Source organism: Bipolaris victoriae, assembly GCF_000527765.1.
Source record: "Bipolaris victoriae FI3 unplaced genomic scaffold scaffold_6, whole genome shotgun sequence".
In the NCBI taxonomy this organism is placed as follows: Eukaryota; Fungi; Ascomycota; class Dothideomycetes; order Pleosporales; family Pleosporaceae; genus Bipolaris; species Bipolaris victoriae.
The window spans coordinates 309789-327949 of record NW_014575386.1 but is presented as its reverse complement, the minus strand read 5'-3'; the positions used below and the strand labels follow the sequence as shown (position 1 = coordinate 327949).

The 18161-nt window shown below is 52.3% G+C and overlaps 8 protein-coding genes across 8 annotated transcripts; 3 read left to right on the top strand and 5 right to left on the bottom strand.

Moving 5' to 3' along the window:
• Positions 1-2808: 2808 nt before the first annotated feature.
• Positions 2809-3534, bottom strand: COCVIDRAFT_86679 (hypothetical protein; the record flags this gene model as incomplete). The annotated part of the gene is made up of 2 exons (XM_014705903.1): positions 2809-3344; positions 3396-3534. 2 exons carry the CDS (start codon positions 3532-3534, stop codon positions 2809-2811), a joined length of 675 nt encoding a protein of 224 aa, XP_014561389.1.
• Positions 3535-5445: 1911 nt separating this feature from the next.
• On the bottom strand, positions 5446-6305 carry COCVIDRAFT_86902 (hypothetical protein; the record flags this gene model as incomplete). Its single annotated transcript, XM_014705902.1, has 3 exons — positions 5446-5720; positions 5792-5843; positions 6015-6305. 3 exons carry the CDS (start codon positions 6303-6305, stop codon positions 5446-5448), a joined length of 618 nt encoding a protein of 205 aa, XP_014561388.1.
• An 895-nt stretch (positions 6306-7200) lies between these two features.
• On the bottom strand, positions 7201-8954 carry COCVIDRAFT_33734 (hypothetical protein; the record flags this gene model as incomplete). Its single annotated transcript, XM_014705901.1, has 5 exons — positions 7201-7521; positions 7575-7820; positions 7857-7939; positions 7988-8731; positions 8807-8954. The coding sequence occupies 5 exons, from the start codon at positions 8952-8954 to the stop codon at positions 7201-7203; spliced, it is 1542 nt and encodes a 513-aa protein (XP_014561387.1).
• Positions 8955-9616: 662 nt separating this feature from the next.
• On the bottom strand, positions 9617-10028 carry COCVIDRAFT_47552 (hypothetical protein; the record flags this gene model as incomplete). The annotated part of the gene is made up of 2 exons (XM_014705900.1): positions 9617-9853; positions 9927-10028. Coding segments are annotated over 2 exons (339 nt in total), but the record flags the coding sequence as incomplete, so codon positions are not given.
• Positions 10029-12273: 2245 nt separating this feature from the next.
• Positions 12274-12498, bottom strand: COCVIDRAFT_86988 (hypothetical protein; the record flags this gene model as incomplete). The annotated part of the gene is made up of 1 exon (XM_014705899.1): positions 12274-12498. The coding sequence occupies one exon, from the start codon at positions 12496-12498 to the stop codon at positions 12274-12276; it is 225 nt and encodes a 74-aa protein (XP_014561385.1).
• Positions 12499-13791: 1293 nt separating this feature from the next.
• On the top strand, positions 13792-15477 carry COCVIDRAFT_86884 (hypothetical protein; the record flags this gene model as incomplete). The annotated part of the gene is made up of 1 exon (XM_014705898.1): positions 13792-15477. The coding sequence occupies one exon, from the start codon at positions 13792-13794 to the stop codon at positions 15475-15477; it is 1686 nt and encodes a 561-aa protein (XP_014561384.1).
• A 247-nt stretch (positions 15478-15724) lies between these two features.
• On the top strand, positions 15725-16033 carry COCVIDRAFT_87075 (hypothetical protein; the record flags this gene model as incomplete). Its single annotated transcript, XM_014705897.1, has 1 exon — positions 15725-16033. One exon carries the CDS (start codon positions 15725-15727, stop codon positions 16031-16033), a length of 309 nt encoding a protein of 102 aa, XP_014561383.1.
• Positions 16034-16693: 660 nt separating this feature from the next.
• COCVIDRAFT_33730 (hypothetical protein) lies at positions 16694-18132 on the top strand (the record flags this gene model as incomplete). Its single annotated transcript, XM_014705896.1, has 2 exons — positions 16694-17386; positions 17569-18132. 2 exons carry the CDS (start codon positions 16694-16696, stop codon positions 18130-18132), a joined length of 1257 nt encoding a protein of 418 aa, XP_014561382.1.
• Between the last annotated feature and the right edge of the window lie 29 nt (positions 18133-18161).

The window sequence follows — 18161 nt, the reverse complement described above, 5'->3', positions numbered from 1 at the left end:
TCCGCACTGGAGCACAGTCTTCGTTCAGGTCAACTTTCCTATCAGGAGGTCCAGACAAAGTCTCATGAACAGTTGTTTGATCTACTGACTTCACAAGAGCAGTCGCGCAAGTCAATTGTACAGGCACACAACAATGCCATCAATGAACTTGCAGATGCAAAGACCGCCTTTGACGACATCAAAGACGCCAAGATTGCTTTGGAGTCGGAGCTTCGCGAGCTCCACCATGAACTTCAAGAGATCACCAGTGAGCGAGAGCAGGAGCATGCCAACCACAGCCAGCTCCTCCAAGAGTTTGCTGACCTTCAAATCCGGCTGGACAACGAGACGTCAACCCTTGTTGATGTACAGTCAAGCTTGAACATGTACAAGAGTAGGGCTGACGAGTACTTCAACAAGCTTGAACAGGCAGAGATTGCCGTTTTGAGGGCGTCTCGTGCTGAACAGTTCGCAAGGACCCAAGCTCAAGAAGCTGAAGAGACATGTGCAACAATCATGGCTGAACGTAAGGAGATGGATGCTATGGTTGAAGATCTACAACGAACAGTTCAACGATACGACGAGCGTGTCGAGGACCTATCCACAGATCTGGCGGCTGCTCTGCAGGCTAAGAAACGTCTTCAAAACGAGCTTGAAGACTACAGGAGCCAGCACGCACACGATGTGGAAGACAGCGAGACCTCGCTGGAGCAGACCAGGAAGAAGTACCAGAATGAACTGCAGGCACTGACTCAAGAGATCGACCAGGAGCGCGAGAACATCATTCAAGTACGCGAGGAGAACGGACGTCTGCGCGAGGAGATTGAAGAATTGAGGAACAAGTGGGACGACGAGGTTCTGAACTCGTCGACCTGGGCAAAGGAGAAGAGCCGTCTTGAGATGACTCTGCAAACCATTTCCGACTCGCGCGACGAAGCTGCCAATGCGCACAACGAGGCACAATCCAAGATTGTCAGTCTGCTATCACAGGTTCGCACATTACGTACCAACGTCGACGACCTTGCGGCAGAGCGTGATTCTGCCATCGAAGAGAAGAAGCGCCTTGAGGCTCGTCTACAGGAGGCTGCGGCTGCCTTGGATGATCTTTCTCGTTCCGAGTCTCCGGCTACGCGTAACGCTGCTGCTTACGACCGCGACTTGCTGGAGCTCAAATCTGGTCTTGCTCAGCAAGAGGATATTACTGCCGCTGCCGTTGGCAAGATGCGCCGTGCAGAGGCACTCGCACAAGAGCTGCAAAAAGACATCGTCGCCGAGCGCGAGGCAAACGTCAAGCTCCACAAAGACAAGGCTGCAGTGGAGAAGAGCCTCAAGGACCTTCAACTTCGCCTTGTGGATCTCGAAACAAAGGGTTACAGTGGATCAGCTGGCAAGGACGTGCGCTTTCTCCACGGACGCATCCAAGAGGTATGTTCTTCTATTTCTCCCCCTTATCTGTATCGAATAGTGCTAACAAGTTCAATTAGCTCGAAAAGGCACTCGAAGACAGCGAGGCCACACGCCTGTCCGAATCGCGTAGTGTTCGCAATGTAGACCGAACTGTCAAGGATCTGCAAACACAGATCGAACGCCGTGACAAGCAAAACGCCTCTGTCATGGAAGACCTTAACAAGTCTCGTGACAAGATCTCCAGTCTCCTCGCTACCATTGATGAGCTACAGTCTTCGGACTCTACGAATCAACTCGCCGCTAAGCGTGCCGAGCGTGAACTCCGCGAAGAACGTGAGAAGAATTTGCGTTTGGAGCGTGAACTAGAAGGCTGGAAGAACCTGCGTGTCGATCGCCGCAGTATCCTTGGTGTTCCGCCAGCCCCTGGCAGTGATGCAGGCGACAGCCGTCCCAGGAGAGGTAGCTCGATTGGTCTGCTAATGGGCGAGATGGGCGAAGCCTCTGCCAACGACAAGGGCAAATACGGCAGTCTCCGATCAAACCTTCGTCGCGTCAGTGGTCAGAAGGGTTTTTTGTAGTTGATGGGATCTCTGAGGGGCGGGGAGTATGGAGGTCCCGGTATCCTTTATTGAAGCTGAGTCCGCCAGCCGAAGAAGAAGAGGACTTAGCAACGAGAGATGTTGTTAATAATGGGCATGGTAATGTTGTCGAAGAGGTGGAGCTGGACTCGGATGAATTCGCTAGTTTGGCGCATGCGGTGGGAAATCATGCTATTGATGATGCCACCGGTGGGGCTGAAGAGATGAATTTTGAGATTACAGATGATGAGTCTCTGGCTGGTGATGATGGCGATAGCGCTGTGGGTATCAAGAGAAGGAGGACTATACGCGTCGTCATTCGGTCGAGGGCGTTTTTGTAATCGTTCGGTTGGAGAGGAGGGAGAGGAGACTTTCGCTACTATTGCTTTATGCGGTCTACGCTTATGAGCATTCTGTGGTTTTTTAGCACTTCTGGTTCATGCTGAGCATGGCGTTGCAGTGTGGTTGGCTTATATCCAGGGAACTAGAGGGTCTTGCATGGCTCGGCTCTTAGGTGTGGGTCTTTTGGATAGGCCCTTTCTACATGATTTATGTTGCGTATTACGTTTAATTAATTATCTACTACTATTAATGGCTATTGCGAGTAACGATTTTATATTCAAGTTGCATTACGTAGGGGTTCAAGAGATAGTTTTGACTTGGTGTTGAATTGATGATTCACTATAGTTTAAGAAGAGATCATCGACACTGTACAAACGCGCACTCAAGCAAATGAGAAGTTCATGCAAAACAACATAATACAATGAATCCAATATCTACGAGTCTCAAAAGCTATGTACAAAATCACCCAAACACTTCTATTCCCTCTCTTTCATCCTCCACCTCAAACACAAGCAAAAGCAAGCAGCGTGAACGCACCCCCCGCATACGCATTCACCACGCCCGCCACCGCCCCAAGCCCTCCCATAACATCCTCACACAACTTATTCCCTTCCGTCTCCGCAATCGCAATATCCACACCAACATTCGGGGGCGCCGCATTCGCCGCATCAGGCGCCTGATAATTAATACCCCAAAACTTGGGCACCTCACAGTTAATCCCCTTTGACTTCTTCTGCGGACAATACGCCATGGCCGTGGTACCGAAGCAGTGATTCGTATACGTGACTTCCTCGCATTTTGCGACTTCCTTGGCGGCTAGCGCTAGGATGTCGACGAGGCCGTTGCGGATCCAGGTTGGGTAGGAGCCGTCGGGGCCTAGCTTGATTTTTAGGGTGTCGATGCGCGAGGGCTTCGTGAGGGTGCCGCTGAGTTCGATAGGGTTGGTTTCGCATTGCCCGGATTCGTGGCAGATGGGGCCTACGGCGGCCATGATTGTTTCGGGGGTTATGGAGCCGACTTGGACGGTTTCTTTGGAGACTGTGGGGGGTTAGGGTGGAAGTGGGAGGGGAGAGGGGGGAGGAAAGGTACAGGTGAGTTTGATGTTGCCTTTGGTGTCCCAGGTTGCTTCGCTGCGCTTGGTGATGGGATCGTGTTTTATAGAGGGCACGACGCCGGCGGTGGCAGTGGCTGCGAGGAGGGCGATGATGGTGAGGGTGTTGGAACGCATGACTGCTTATTGTATGGGATGGTGAGTATAGATGGAAATTGATAGTCAAGCTGAGTGTTTGATCGCTGTAGTAGTGAAGAAGCTGAGTAGATGCTGATGATATTTCCATCTCTCAACAACTCAACCACTCCTTTATACCTCTACACTTCCATCTTCTCCATAACTTCACCGCCCAACTCTCGAACACCCTATCTTCAGGCGTTCTCTTCGCCGTTCAAACTCGCCGTTCACATTGTCCCCATCCCCCCAGAAAGACCGAGCAAGAATCCCCATCCAGCAACCCAACCTGTCAATCCCCATATCCAGGTCCTTGGGATCGGAGGGAGGCTCAGATGTAGTAAACTGACCAATCGCACCTTCCTACTAAGCCCTCAGGAACCATCTTGTCCCCAAGCAAAAGAATGCCTGAAAATAGCTACCTACTTACTACAACGACCTCCTCAAGCAAAGATCCCCACACCCCCTTCTTCAATGGGGAAATTCCATACAAGCGACGCCCACCAGGCTGTCCGCATCCGTACCTCACCTTGGCATCCTACGTACTCGCACCTGTGCATGGGGGGCCTAGGGCACCTAAACATTCTACATAGAGCCAAAAAGAACCGAAAAGCTTGAACCCACCAACCGGGAATCGTAAAATGGCGGACGCTAGCATCGGCCCTGCCAAGCCCACCAGCAGATGGGGGCGGATGAGGCTGAGTCTAGCGAGAACGACATCGCCGACTACTTACTGCGCACTACAAGACGGGCCTTCTGTTGGTTTAACAGGATGCAAGATGGGCGATGCGCAATGGAGATAGATATGCAAGGGGCGGGACGGGACGCCTTATCGTATCTTTCGTCTTGGTAGCGAGGCTGTGAAGAAAGAAGATCGACATGCATAGATACACGCGCGTGTTCATAAAAATGACATTGTTTTGGAAGTACGCATAGCACTGCGGCTTTGATGAGTCTGTAGTAGAACTGCTTGGTTTCCTTGAATTTGCATTAGCATCTATAGGAGGAAAAAAAATCTTGATCGTTTAATTTGTCTCCAAAAAGATGAAAAGCGTTAGTAGTATAACCGTTCTATGAGTACCATACTACCCTCCGCGCTCCCCTGCCCCCAAAAAAAACTCATCAACCTTTTTTTTTTCTTCAAATTACAGTGAGACATGACCACTTACAATACCATTTTTCCACACAAAAAAAAACCTAATGACGAGAATTTTAAACCCAGACTGACCCAGACATTCTATACCATACTCCGTCCTCGCAGCAAACCAAAAACACCCCCCCCCCCCCCCCCCCCCGCCGAACTCTCTCACACACACTACACCCTTATCTCCGCCACACCGACCACCAACCTCCACCTCCTCCTACCCAACTTACGGAGTTAACCACAACGCTAGCGGGCATATCGGTCGGACCGGTTATTCGGTCGATTCGGCCAAGGGGGGACCCGCCCCGCTAGTAACGGGCTGTGTTTTCGTGAGTGTGGATGTGTGGGTGTGTGTGTGTGTGCTTCAGCCTTCAGCCTCAGCCTCACCGAGCAACCAAAAAAAAACAGGATGAACGTAGAACGGGTGTATATGGTTAAAAATAGGATTTTGGGGGGAGGGAAAGTCTGCCTTGCATCGCGACTTTTGTCGTTGAGAGAAATATATATACACGGGAGGGGAAAGGGAAGGGGAGATTGCTCGAATGCTAGAACGCTCGGTGACATGGCAAAGATTTGCATTTTGGGAGAGAGAGATAAAGGGATGATGGTGAATTGGTAGTAAGTATGAATTCGCGTTGGTCAATATGTAGGATACGAGGATTCGCGAACCAAAAAAAAAATGTAGCAACAACGAGAGTAATAAAAGAATAAAACATCCAAAGGGTATATTCTCCTCTCTACGTACATTCCTCTACCGAGAAAAAAATCCTCTAAATTTTCGCTCCATGCACAAACAACCTAGTTCCATGCGTAGGCTTACTCTCCTTCTCACCAGGTCCGCCGGCGCGACCGCCAAAGACGAGTTGAGCGCGGAGTTTCCAGTCGAGGGGGATTTTCCAGTGCTCTGCGGCCTTGGGGTCGACGACGGGGTTGTAGTGCTGGAGGTTTGCGCCGAAGCCTTCTGCTTCGAGGGCGACCCAGAGGGCGAATTGGTGCATGGCGTTTGTTTGCTCGGACCAGTCGCCGAAGTGGTGGGCGTAGGGGGCTGTGTGGCGGGGATTGGGGGTTAGTTATGTGAAAGGATGGTTGGGGGGGGAGATGGGGGAGGGGACGTACGGAATGCTTTGCGGAGGGCTTCGACTGGCTCGGGGTCTTCGTAGAAGAGGATCTAGGGTTGTGTTAGTTCATGCTTTTGTGCTTCTTAATGCTTCCGGCATGAAGCTTTGCAGTTGGTGGTCGGGGACGAAGCTTGGGTCTTGTATAGTGGGGTAATACAACCCTTGCACACATTACAAGACCTCCATAGCGACGGCAATATAGGAAGAGAAGGGGTACATACTGTTCCGTAACCAGCCTTGAATCCTCCAACTCTTTGTTGCGTCCCAGCGAACTTGTCCTCAGGAGTAAGAGGCTTCAAAACCTCAAGGACATAGTCCCAAAACTGGTCATGGTCCTTGTTCAACAGCACAACAAGACGGGTGCTCTGAGAGTTAAAGGATGAAGGAACATTAAGCAGAGCCAGCTCTGCAAGTTCAGTAATTCTCTTATCTGAGACGGGCGATTCCTTGTTGAGTGCGTAGATTGTGCGACGTTCCTTGATGGCGTCAAGGAAAGATTTTTGAGCAGACATGCTGGGCGATGTGGTTGAAAAAGCGGAAGAGGAAGAGGCAAGCTTGTTTGGTGTAGTAGTAGTAGAAGAGATGATTGAGGACTGTGGTGTCAAACGGAGGGGTGAGGCCACGCTCTTGTATCCCCCGCCGACCCACGCACGATACCTGGCTGCGCGCAGGGTATTGCTCAGCATCTGCGCCATGGACTCGGAAAGTTGTAGTGGGGAATCCGTGGAAAGACGGTTTTCGGATATGTCCTGGTCCGGCGATTGGAATCTTGGTGCTAGTATATTCTGCAGCAGCAAGGCAAGAAGCAAGCCCGATATGAGGCCGATGAACAGTGAGCGAGCAGCTAAAACGGCCATGGTATGACGTGATCAGTTGGGATTTGAACGTATGCCGTAAGCAACTACAAATGCCTTTAGTCAATACTACGATACATGCGCGAAGGTTTCATATGCCATCTCACCGCTTAATGTTGCCATCGGGGTCGGCATGTAGTAATGTCTGGTTGCCGAGGCGATTTACAATCCATCCGTCAGCTACAGTGTTGAGGCGCGCACTAATTCCGCGCGAGGCTGTCATCAACTCCACATCCCCGGAGGCTTACACATCATGTTTCACTTCTGATACTTGACATTCCGCAACAGTCCCGCGTATAACGTGCAAATATGTCGGTCAAGTCACAATAGGCGAGCAAAGAACTGATAGATCTACTTTTTTGTTTGACAATTACATGGCTATGCTAGTATAGCACAAAGCTTTCAAGTTACGAGACCCTGTCTCGCAGAGCGCTAGTACTCTAAACTATGATTCTAGCGGCATTGGCCAAAACCCTTTCTGATAGAACTTCGGACAGTGTTTCTGATATAACAATTTGTCTCGCAGCCACCGGTATCACGTACCAAAAACAGTTCAAACGCCCTTTTGCTCGCCCTGCTCAAGCGGGCCTTGGTGACCCATCTTCTCAGTCGTTTCTGGAGAAGATCCATCTGTGTGGCCTTCGCGTAGATGATGAGGAACCCATTTGAACGAGGTGCGCGGCGTAGTCTCCTCAAGCATGCGATCAACTTGCTCAAGAGAGAGACCTTTTGTCTCAGGCACTAGGAAATAGGCAAAAACAACGCAGGCAGTGCACGTAGCACCCCAGACGAAGAAAACCTTTGCCTTGAGATTTCCATAGCTCTCATCGACCATGTAGGGAGTAATGAAACCGATGATGAAGTTCCAGAACCACTGTTCAAGTTAGCATTTCTTCGTTGAATATTGTATACGTCAACACTACTTACATTGCTAGCAGTAGAAAGAGCAACGCCCTTGGCGCGGATGGGCAGAGGAAATATCTCTCCAATGACTACCCAGGCTGCTGGTCCCCAGGTTGACGCGAAGAAGAAGATGTAGAAACAGGTGAAGACGATCAGACATATCCCAGCGGCCTTGCTGCCCTCATCGACTGTGCCGACAATGGCAATGACGAACTCGCAGACGAGCATGCCAATGGCGCCAGATATGAGAAGCATGCGGCGGCCAAATTTCTCGATAGTTCAGAAGGAGATAGGGGTAGATCCGACGTTGACTGCAGTGGTGATCATGGAGATGAGGAAAGCATTCTCGAGTCCGACGGTCCTGAAGAAGGTTGACCCGTAGTAAAAGACTAATCAAGTGTTAGATGCCTTCAAAGTACTTGATCCATATGACTTACTGAAATTGACGCCAGTCCCCTGCTGCATCATCTGGAGCGCCATTCCCAACACGACGCGGCGGAGGTTGCTAGACGGCTTCCATCCACCTCGAAAGCAATCAACCCAGCCTGTGCGTATATTACGCATTTCGTAGTCGTGATTGTCAGTCAGCTCTTTAAGCTCATCAATGATATAACTTGATTCGAAATGCTGTCCGCGGAGAGTTCCAAGAGCACGTGCAGCATCCTGGGTACGACCTTTTTTGACGTACCAGCGAGGCGACTCAGGGAGCAAGAAAAGGCCAATACCCAAGACACAAGCAAACAGCCACTGAAGAGCCATTGGAATTCGGTATGAGCCCGAGTCCATACGGTCTTTTGTCGCATTGTCCACAACTGACGCTAGAAGCAAGCCGATTGTGATGCAGAACTGGTATCCAGATACAATAGCGCCACGGAAGCGCTTCGGGGCCACCTCCGACATGTATAGGATGATGATGGCAGAGACGAATCCAATACCGAAGCCGGCGATCAAGCGACCAGGGACGAGCAGAGCTACGGTGGTAGAAGCGACTTGGAATATGACTCCGACAGAAAAGATGGCGCATCCCACAATGACCGTAGAGCGACGACCGATCCAGTCAGCCACAGAGCCTGCAGCCAGTGCGCCGAAGAAGGTACCAGCAGAGAGGATGGAGACGATAAGAGACTTCTCCCACGTCTTGTAGATGAGACTGTTGTACGCATCCTTGTCGTTCGAAGGGCCTGATCGTATGCTTAGTATACAGACAACACATCAAGTCACCTCAAAGGTTAGCACAGTGTTTGGACTGAACTTACTCCCAAACTGCTGCTTGAAGAACGACATGCCAAGCACTCCATTGATATACCCAGAGTCATACCCGAACAGAATCCCACCAAAGGCCGCGAAGACGCAGAGGAGATATCCTCGTAGCGTGACGGGCGCTTCGACGCGGTCGTGCGTCATGATGCATACTGCTTGCTTTCTTGTGTAGTGTGGAGGCTTTGGATCGAATTGTAGGTGCTAGAGTCGAACCTGAACTGCGTAGTGAGATGGAGTAAAGAGCGTCGTGTAGTGAGAATTCCTCTCTCTTTGTTTTGATGTGAGTGGGAGAAATATACAGTGCACTCACTGACGCGAGAAAAGGGTTTGTGTGGCAAACGAAATAGGAAAGAGTAGAAGGAAATAACGAGTGAGTGAGTGAGTGGTTGCTTGGCGTGGATATGAGTGCGCAGCTAGTGTAGTCTGGAGTGAAACGGCGATAGCAAACAAAACATGACTTGACTTGGTACGAAATAAGAAAATTACAGGGTGATAGTGTGGAAGTGTACTTGAGGTGGACTTGATGGGAGCAAAGCGTATAGGATAGCCATGCGTGATGATACAGCAAGTAAATGAAAAGTTGTCTGAAGAGAAAAAAGCCATAATGAATCCCAAGCACCAGAGCACAGTGGCGTGGTAGCGATTGCAAAACTTTGTACCAGGCGTCAAATGGAAAAGATTTGGACGTGCTAGTCCGATAAACTTGAAGAAAAAGGGTGACATGAAGTAAACTGAAGTAGCAAATACCGCAAAATCAAAACAACACCAGATCAAAAACCGTAAAACATAACTCAACTTCGTCTCGCACCCTCCCGCACCGCCTCACTATAACTCGGCGGTGGCACCTCTTCCTCCCCACTTGCCCTCTCCCCACTCAAACTCCTCCTATGGCGACACCCTTCTTCAGACCGCTCACCATTCCGCGCCTCATCCAGCACTCTCTGCGCATCCGCCCGCTTCCTCAGCATCTGCTCCTGGCGCTGCCTCGTCGTCATTGGCGGCGGGGGCGCAGACGACGAAGTGCCGTATATAGCTTCATGTTGCTTCTCAAATGTCAGTATTCGAAAAAAAAAAGAAGCGATATAGTTTATTGAACTGGAAGGGAGATGTACATACAGCGATGGCTTTCTTCTCTTTTCGTTCGAGTCTTTTGTCAGAGATTGTGCGGCCGAGTTTTTCGGCGCCTAGGCCGATGCCGATGGCGATGAGACCGGCCATGGGGGGATTGGGTTGGTTTGATTTGATAGGGAAGTCCTGTGGAATAGGGTGTGAGATGTTAATGTGTAGGAACCCTGTTGAGGTGACGAGATGGGGGTATGAGTACGTAAGCGGGTGGTACACCTGCTCTTCTGCGATAGGGGATGAGCAGACTGTTGAACCAGATGATAGAGGGGCGTTGCTGGCTGGTAGATATCCAGTGGTATGGGGATATTATGACGGATTGAGGGTTGTACCTTGTATGTGATATCAACCGCGCTTTCTTGAGATACACTTGTTTATGATTCCGGACCCTTCGGATTATGGCGAGCAATATCATACAACAGGACCACCGTCTTTATTGATGTTTAAACCAACAGTTGCCCGTTCCTGCCGTTATGTACAAATCACATGCAGGTAGTGGTGACGTACTATAGATGTGGCGCAGCATGTGACGTTTTGATTGGTTGTTGCATGACTGGTGGCGAGTGCGAGGCAAGTGCGATAGAGTCCTTTGTTGTATGAGACACACTCTCCATCGTTTCGTGCAAGGTTGTAGGGAAAGTCCCTATTGGTTTGCGGTCGGAGGTGTCGATCAAGGGTTATTGATATGATTTGTCAATGGCGAGACACGATACATACGGGTAGTATTGCGATGTAACTTTGACAGCATGCATCGCAACCCCCCATTTTTTCTTTTGATATGTACTGGAGGGTCTAGGCAGCAAAGGCGTATACCGTGTTGATGTTGCTCATGCTAGTGATAGCTGGCATTCCACGTGGGAGTAAGGTATTGCCATTGGCCGCATGTAAGGCAAGAGACTCATGCTTCTTTGTCATGATTGGGCTATATTACATGAACCAAGATCGTCAGCTGGGATATGGCTGATCATCATATGTGCCGCGAACGATGGGTCAGAGTACTCTCACTCTAGTGATTGGTCTTTTTTTATACGAAATTGTGCTGTTGTGCATAGGCACGTGATGAAGAAACAAAGGCTGAGGTGGTTGAAAAGCCCTCTTGCTTGTGCAACATGTGATGAATCGAGAGGGCCAAGGGATTTGTCGGTATACAGTTTGGCTATGCAGTGCTTGCCGAATGCTTCCAAGTGGGTAATCAGTGTTCTTACAGTCTAACATGAATACTAGGGGCTCGACATAGGTGTTGGTGTTACAGTCAAACCGCAACGTTCTGTGGCTCGTGGGGAGCCAGGGTAGATGTGATGGTAATACCGGAACCTGTCCAATCAGCAGCCAGAGATAGCGTGTCCACCACTTGGAGAGTGGACATTCTACCTAAGGAAGGCGCCACTTTCATCATTTCACGGGGCTGAGATGGGTTTAGCTGGGTGTAGTGGTGTTGGGGCATGATTGGTGGTCGCGACGAGATTGCACAATGAGCATGAAAGTCCGAGGAGGCGAGCGGATGCGAGTGGAACTATCACATGGGAGAGGATGATAACGTTTCAAGATAGTTTGAGCGGCCGAGGAAGGGAGGGTGTGAGTGTATGGTGTTGGGGAAGGTTGCCGGCGTGGACGAGGAAGTGGCGCATGTAACGACGCACAGGTCATGAAGCAGGAAAAGGGCCGTGTCAAGTAAGTATGTAGGCGGTACTTGCTGGCTGTCTGGCTGGCTTGGGTTACAGGACTTTTGTGATGAACTGACGCACCGTGACTCGAGAGGGTTGTTGGACAGGCGATGGCAGGAGACAAAGTAAGTATGTACGGAACATGGATGGGGGCGCGGGCCAATGGGGATGCAGGCAGGGGTAGGACGGAAAACAGGCTTTTTGGGCAGTTGGCCAATCAGCGAGGCTGATGGGGGCCCACTGCTTGGCTCTAGTCGAAGAAGAAGCGTGAGCGGGAGCGCCATGCATCTGGCAGCGGTGCACGTGGCCAGTCACAGCGACGAGGGGTTTTGCCGGCGAGAGGTCGAGAGGAGATTGTCAAGAAAAGACGGTGGTTGCTTTTGGCTCGGGCGTGGACCGGCATGCCGAGGGCAGCGGCGGGCATGGGTGATTGGTGGCTAGAGCCGATGGATGGATGGATGGGTGGATGGATGGGATGCTGCGTCTGCTGCCTGACCTAAAAGATGACATGGGTTTCCGACGCAGAGGAGGGATAAGGTTGGGCACAGCAGCAAGCAGCACCGAACAGGCGCCCAAGAAGAGGCCGCCCGCCGTGGTTCGCGGGCACCAGAGGCAGAGTAGAGCAGAGGCAGAGTAGAGCAGAGGCAGAGAGAGGCGTCGTAGGGCGCAGCGAGGGCCTAAGGCGACGGCCATTGGCGAACAGCAGTTCCGTGGATCTGTCGAGCGCTGGGTCCTGAGGCCGATCTCGCTGTGGGCGCCGCTCGCAGCCGTGATTCGCTCGAGGCCCGGTACTTGGTGCGCCAAACAGCCGGGCGAGGTGGGCATGGTGGGCTTGGTCGCCAGCGCGGCCACGGCTGGGGCAGGCACCAGGAGCCACAACCACAAACGCGGGCTGCCACCATGGTCGGAGTGGGAGGAGGGCCGGTCAGCCTGTGAGCATGAGCATGAGCATGAGCGCCGTGTGGTGGAGCCTGCCTGTGCTGTGCCTGCACCCAAATCCGCGACATGCCGCACACCATAGAGTCCAACAAAGTCCGCAGTACGTATGCGTAGGCTAAAGCTGCGCCCCGGCCTAGACCCAACGTTGCTCACACGCCCGCCCCTGCTGCTCCAGCCGACTCCCACACAGCACAGAGAGGCATGATACACACTACTTACACACACGGCTCGACGACATGCTCGACTCGTCCGCCCTGTGCTGCGTGGCGTCTGTTCGCTTCGACGGAGAGGCGAGAGCGACGGAGCGTGTACCTGTCCATGAGTGCGACAGCGAATCCACCACTCGCACACAATATGTAATCAAACTAGCTCAGCACTGTGGCTCTCCCTTCCCCCCCCCCTCCCTCCCCCAAGCATGGTCCGCTCCCAATGCGCGCCGCCTCCGCTGGCTTGTCACCAAGCAGAAGCCAGTCGCACCCCCAACCGTTGTCTCTGCCTGCCTGCCTGCCTGCCCTGCCCTGCCCTGCCCTGCCCTGCCCTGCCCTGCCTTGCTCTGTTCCCCTACTTGCCTCTCCACCACTACTACTACTACTACCACCACCCCACCACTACAATCACGTCCTCCTTCTCCAACATCATCCTCCCCACCACTGCCACCACCACCACCATCCCTTTCCCACTCCTGCAAGGCTGCAATCCCTACACCCCCCCAGCTCCTCGTCCTCTGCTGCCACGGCGACTAGCACCACGGCGATCGAGAAAAACAAGAGCAGGTGCAAGACAGCTGCGACTAGTTGGGCACCACCATTACTACCATCATCCTCCCCTCTACGGCTGCAGTGTGCCTGTAAGTGCGTATATCCTCTGACGACACCCGGCGCGGCTCCTGGCCCTGCCGCCCATTGGCTTAAGCGTCCCACCCCCCAGGCCGCTTCGACAGCGCGGATCGCCCAGGCTCGCCGTCGCTCCCAGCTCGAGTCCGCGTCTGCGCCCAAAAAGCCCCTCTGCCTACCACCATCGCTGGCCTGAGTCGACGCCTGTTTTCTGCCCACCCTCCGCACACCACCGTCACCTCGCTCTCTCGCATATCCCCTTCGTTTCCACCTGCGCATACGACCTCTCTCTTTGTCTCTGGCGCATGCTCATCCCGTCTCCCGCTGCCTGCCAGCGCTGCTCTCGGCTGCCCGTCGCACCCTTCTGGCCGCGCCCTTTGTCCCTGCGACACCCGTCCCGACAGCGTCACCACACACGACACCATGGCCACCAGACCTAGCCCCAGCAGCACAAGTCCTTCGGTCCTGTCCAACAGCCCCTTTCCTCACGGTTCTCACACCAGCTCCACATCGTCGTCGCCACCAAAGCTCTTTGCCTCGCACAACACCATGACTGCCGACGCCTTTGCACCACACGCCTACCCTACCCCCGGCGCAATCGGAGAGCGCAGACCCCTGGACAAAGGTTCCGTCATCAGCCCTCGCCACAGCATTCTTTTGCGCAAGCTGCCCAGCAACAGCGACCGTGAGGCAGTGCGCAACATTCTCCTCTTTGCCAAAGACCTCATTGACTGCGAGGTCCTCTCACAGCCCAGGCATGCAGACGACAAGGGCTTTGCCTGCGCCGTTGCCCACTTCCAGACGTACGAGGGCGCAAAGGAAGCCCGCGATTTGCTAAACGGCAAGCGCAATGCCACCAACGATGCCACACTCGTCGTCGAGTTGATGCACGACGCACCCTCCGGCACCGTCGGGTCGCGTCGCAACACCCTCGACAGCATACCCGCGCGCCAGGCCTCTGTGGTAAGCTCAATGTCCACCTCGACTGCCAATGGCCGACAGTCATCGCGATACAACGGCACCTTCCAAAACATGGAGAAGATGTCCCCACCCAACGGGACCCCAGGTCTTGGCAACGGAGAATTCCCGGTCAACAACCTCTTCTCGCCGACATCTCCCGTCAACACGTCTTTTGCAAGCCGCAATTTGGGCAAGTCAGTCATCAACGACGAGGCGGATGATGACGATGGGCTGCTGAACGAGTCGATTGGGTATGCCACTGGTGGCCCCCAGGCTCAGTCAAGCATGCAGCGCCGCGCCACAAACCCAAACTCTTCCACCATCCCCGTCCAGCGTTTTGGAAGTCTTTCTCTCAACACCAACGGCACTTCTGGAGTCAAATCTCCGCCCATGTCAAACTATGCATCCCCTCGCTCCGGTTCCAACATGCAATCGCCAGTTCCCACAATGTCTACCATGTCTGCCATGTCGCCACATAGCATTCCATCTGCTTTGAGTAGTGGACCGAGTACTGGCTACCAGCAGTACTCTCAGCATTTTGCAAGGCCCACGTATCCCCCGGTGAATCCAGCCGATCAGAACCCGCCATGCAACACTCTTTACGTGGGCAATCTCCCAATGGATACCTCCGAGGACGAGCTCAAAGCCGTCTTTTCGAAGCAGCGCGGATATAAGCGCCTCTGTTTCCGGACCAAGCAGAATGGCCCCATGTGCTTTGTCGAATTCGAGGACACGTCTTTTGCTACCAAGGCTCTCAACGAACTTTACGGATACATGCTCCACAACAGTGTCAAGGGCGGCATCCGCCTGAGTTTTTCCAAGAATCCCTTGGGTGTGCGCAGCGGTCAGAACTCTGCCATGGGTCCGCAATCTGCCATCACCCCAACTACCCCTCTTTCAGCTTTTGGTAACGGCGTCGCTGCCCCTCCTGGCTTCTCAACCGCTACTGGCCCACCGCCAGGCTTGTCAGCACCTCCCGGCCTATCCGCGGCAGGCCACGCCAATGGTAGCTCTCCCTTTGGCATGTACGCCAATGGGGGATTCGGGATGGGTCCCAACGACATGGCTGCCTCGATGCGTCAACCACTAGCGTCCAGTGGCACCGGCAACGGCTTTGGAGGCTACTCCTCATTCATGATGGGGCGCTAGGCGCACCCATACTAATCTGCTATGCCATTACGAGTGATGATAACGGAGTTGACGGCGCATTCATCACAGAGCATTTGCAAATTTTGCTTCGTCTATTGCTGACACTATTTTCAGTCATTTCGGTCATGGCAAGGTGTTGAGTGTCTGGGTTATATTTGGCTTCATTAAACTACGGGCATGGGTACTGGCGCGGAATCTCCTGGGCTATCATGCCCGTTGGACGTGGACCTCTTTCCAGCATACAGCGATGATTCCCCCTTGTGCGATTGCTCATTTGGTACCCCCATGGAGTTCGGAGAGAGTTTCCATTTGTTTTCTCATCTTTTTTTTATTCTCTCCCTATGCACTGTCCTCGGGCTTGCATTTATCCAGAGTATTTCTTCTGTCATTTTCGCAGGAAAGCCGGATTGCATGGACATTCCCATGTTCATGTTTTGGGCGTATATTTGGGGTTTTTTTTCTGATGTCGTTTCTCTCTTATTCATTTGCAGCACATTTGTTACTGGTACTCATTGTTCGGCGCGACCAAGTTCTAATGGGCATTGGCTTTCCATGAGCGACTAGCAGAACATGCAAGTGTCTGTGTCTTTGCATGGAGAGCACTTGGATTAGTTCACGATTGTTTCGTTTCGTTTTTTTAGGGGCTCATTTACACGATAGATGCGCATGCAGCGCTACGATATGTCTGGGCTGGACACTATCCTGTCTCTACAGCGTATTGATTCGTTGGCATTCACGTTTCGCTCATGTTCCCCTCGCAGTGGCTTTTGCTCTGTATGCAACGGCCTTGTTTTACTCAATACCCTTTTAAATGCAAATGTGGAGTTAGGGATGGAATCTAAGGTGCATCTAACAAGACCTCATTGGCCATGGTGATGCTATGCTTTCATTTGTTGCTTCATGTGTGATTGCGTAGATTTTATGAAGCTGTTGCAGTTGAAGAATTTATTGATCAAGATCACATCAATTGGCTCAATTCGCGGTATAATATCCAGTTGCATTTCTGCTGGAGTGCAAAAGTGCAAAGGCTACGCTGTGTATGGATGCCAAGACGCTAGCCACAAATTCCGACTTGTTCAGAATTTCCTGCAAGCTAACCATCACTTCACACTCTGCTGCATCACTGCCTATTATACCCATCCGCCTCTTCCCTTCTTCTTCCCCTCTTGTAATTCTATTCGCCTACGCCAATGCGGTAGCATCTGCCTGACCCAACATGCCTCCTCGGTTACAAGCTTCAAAATTTTCAGCACCAGCTGTCCCACAGATTTCCTCGTGCTCAGTTGCAAGGCCACATACTTCGTCGTTGCCAGTACGGTCGTCGCGGCAATTTTCACAGACACCATGTGCCCAAGTGACGTTACGGCGGAGGAAATTCTATGAGTGGCTCAATGGGCCTGGCCGACAGCTAAAGGAACCCATACCTGATTCAACAAACTACTTAGGAGCCTACGACAGGTATGGCAACCTAGTACGTGCGGGTCCAGGATGGCGAAAGGATGGCGCTGCGAAAGCTGCTACTGCGACCAAGACGGACACATCCAATGCCGAATCCCAGGCGGACAAGCCGGCCGAGGAGAAGACGCCTGAAGCACAGGAGAATCTGGACGAGCTGGAAGCAGCGATACGGTCTAGTGATGCTGAAAACAAGGAGATGAGCAAGAAAGGCGAAGAGGCGGATGATGGCAAGCTTCCCCCAGAAACGGCGGAAGACTTGCGACCATTTCCCCTCAATCCGTATTTTCGCAGTCAACCAGTCCTGAGTGAGGACTTGCGCGAAGCGATATACAACCGAGTGAAAAAGGAAGGTGCGACCGTCTCACTTGCTAGCGTCGAGTTCGGCGTCAGCAACGAGCGTGTCGGCGCCGTGGTGCGATTGAAGCAGATGGAGAAGGAGTGGGTAGCCCAGGTATGTTACATTTTTTCTTCTACACCTTCCCACGACATGATGAGTTTCTTAAAAAATCGATTAGTCTTTAAGACACCCACATGGTTACAAAACTTAAGTCATGCTCTTGCTGAACGTCGTCACTACATCTACTATATGAACCGCAACACGCTTGACAACAATTGCTGACGCGATTTCAACAGGGCAAGAAGATGGCATTACCTTACTCCAAAGCTGTCCTTTCCATGCTTCCTACAACACCATATATTGACCCCTCTTTGCCACAAAACAAGGGCAAGAGGCCAGTCACTCATGAACCTATTAATGACCTCATTGTGCACCCTGCGACACGACAACAACTATTTGTACCAGTCGCCGAGTCGCGCCGCTTTACACGTGTCGATGCTGGCAAGGCGTTTGATAACAACCTCCTGCCTGCTGATGCGCGTATCCCCCACCCAGAACTAGTGCAGGCAGAGCGTGAACTCGAGGCAGGCCTTGGCTTCGAAGAGCGAAGGAAGCTTGCTGAAGAGCGCCTAGAAAAGCAACAAGAGCAGAAGAGGAGAGAGGAGAGAAAGAAGGAGGCCGAGCTCAAGGCCCTGAAGGTGGTGCCCCAACGGAGATGGGATTTTGTCATCCAGGATGTTAGTGTCGAGGCTGCGGGACGCGATGGAAGAGGAGCAGCGGCAGCTGGATGGCGGTATGGTGTACCACATCAGGATCGCAAACGAGGTATACCCAAGATCCCTACGCGGGTAGAAGCATAGGTGCATCTTATTGTAAAATCACATGATTA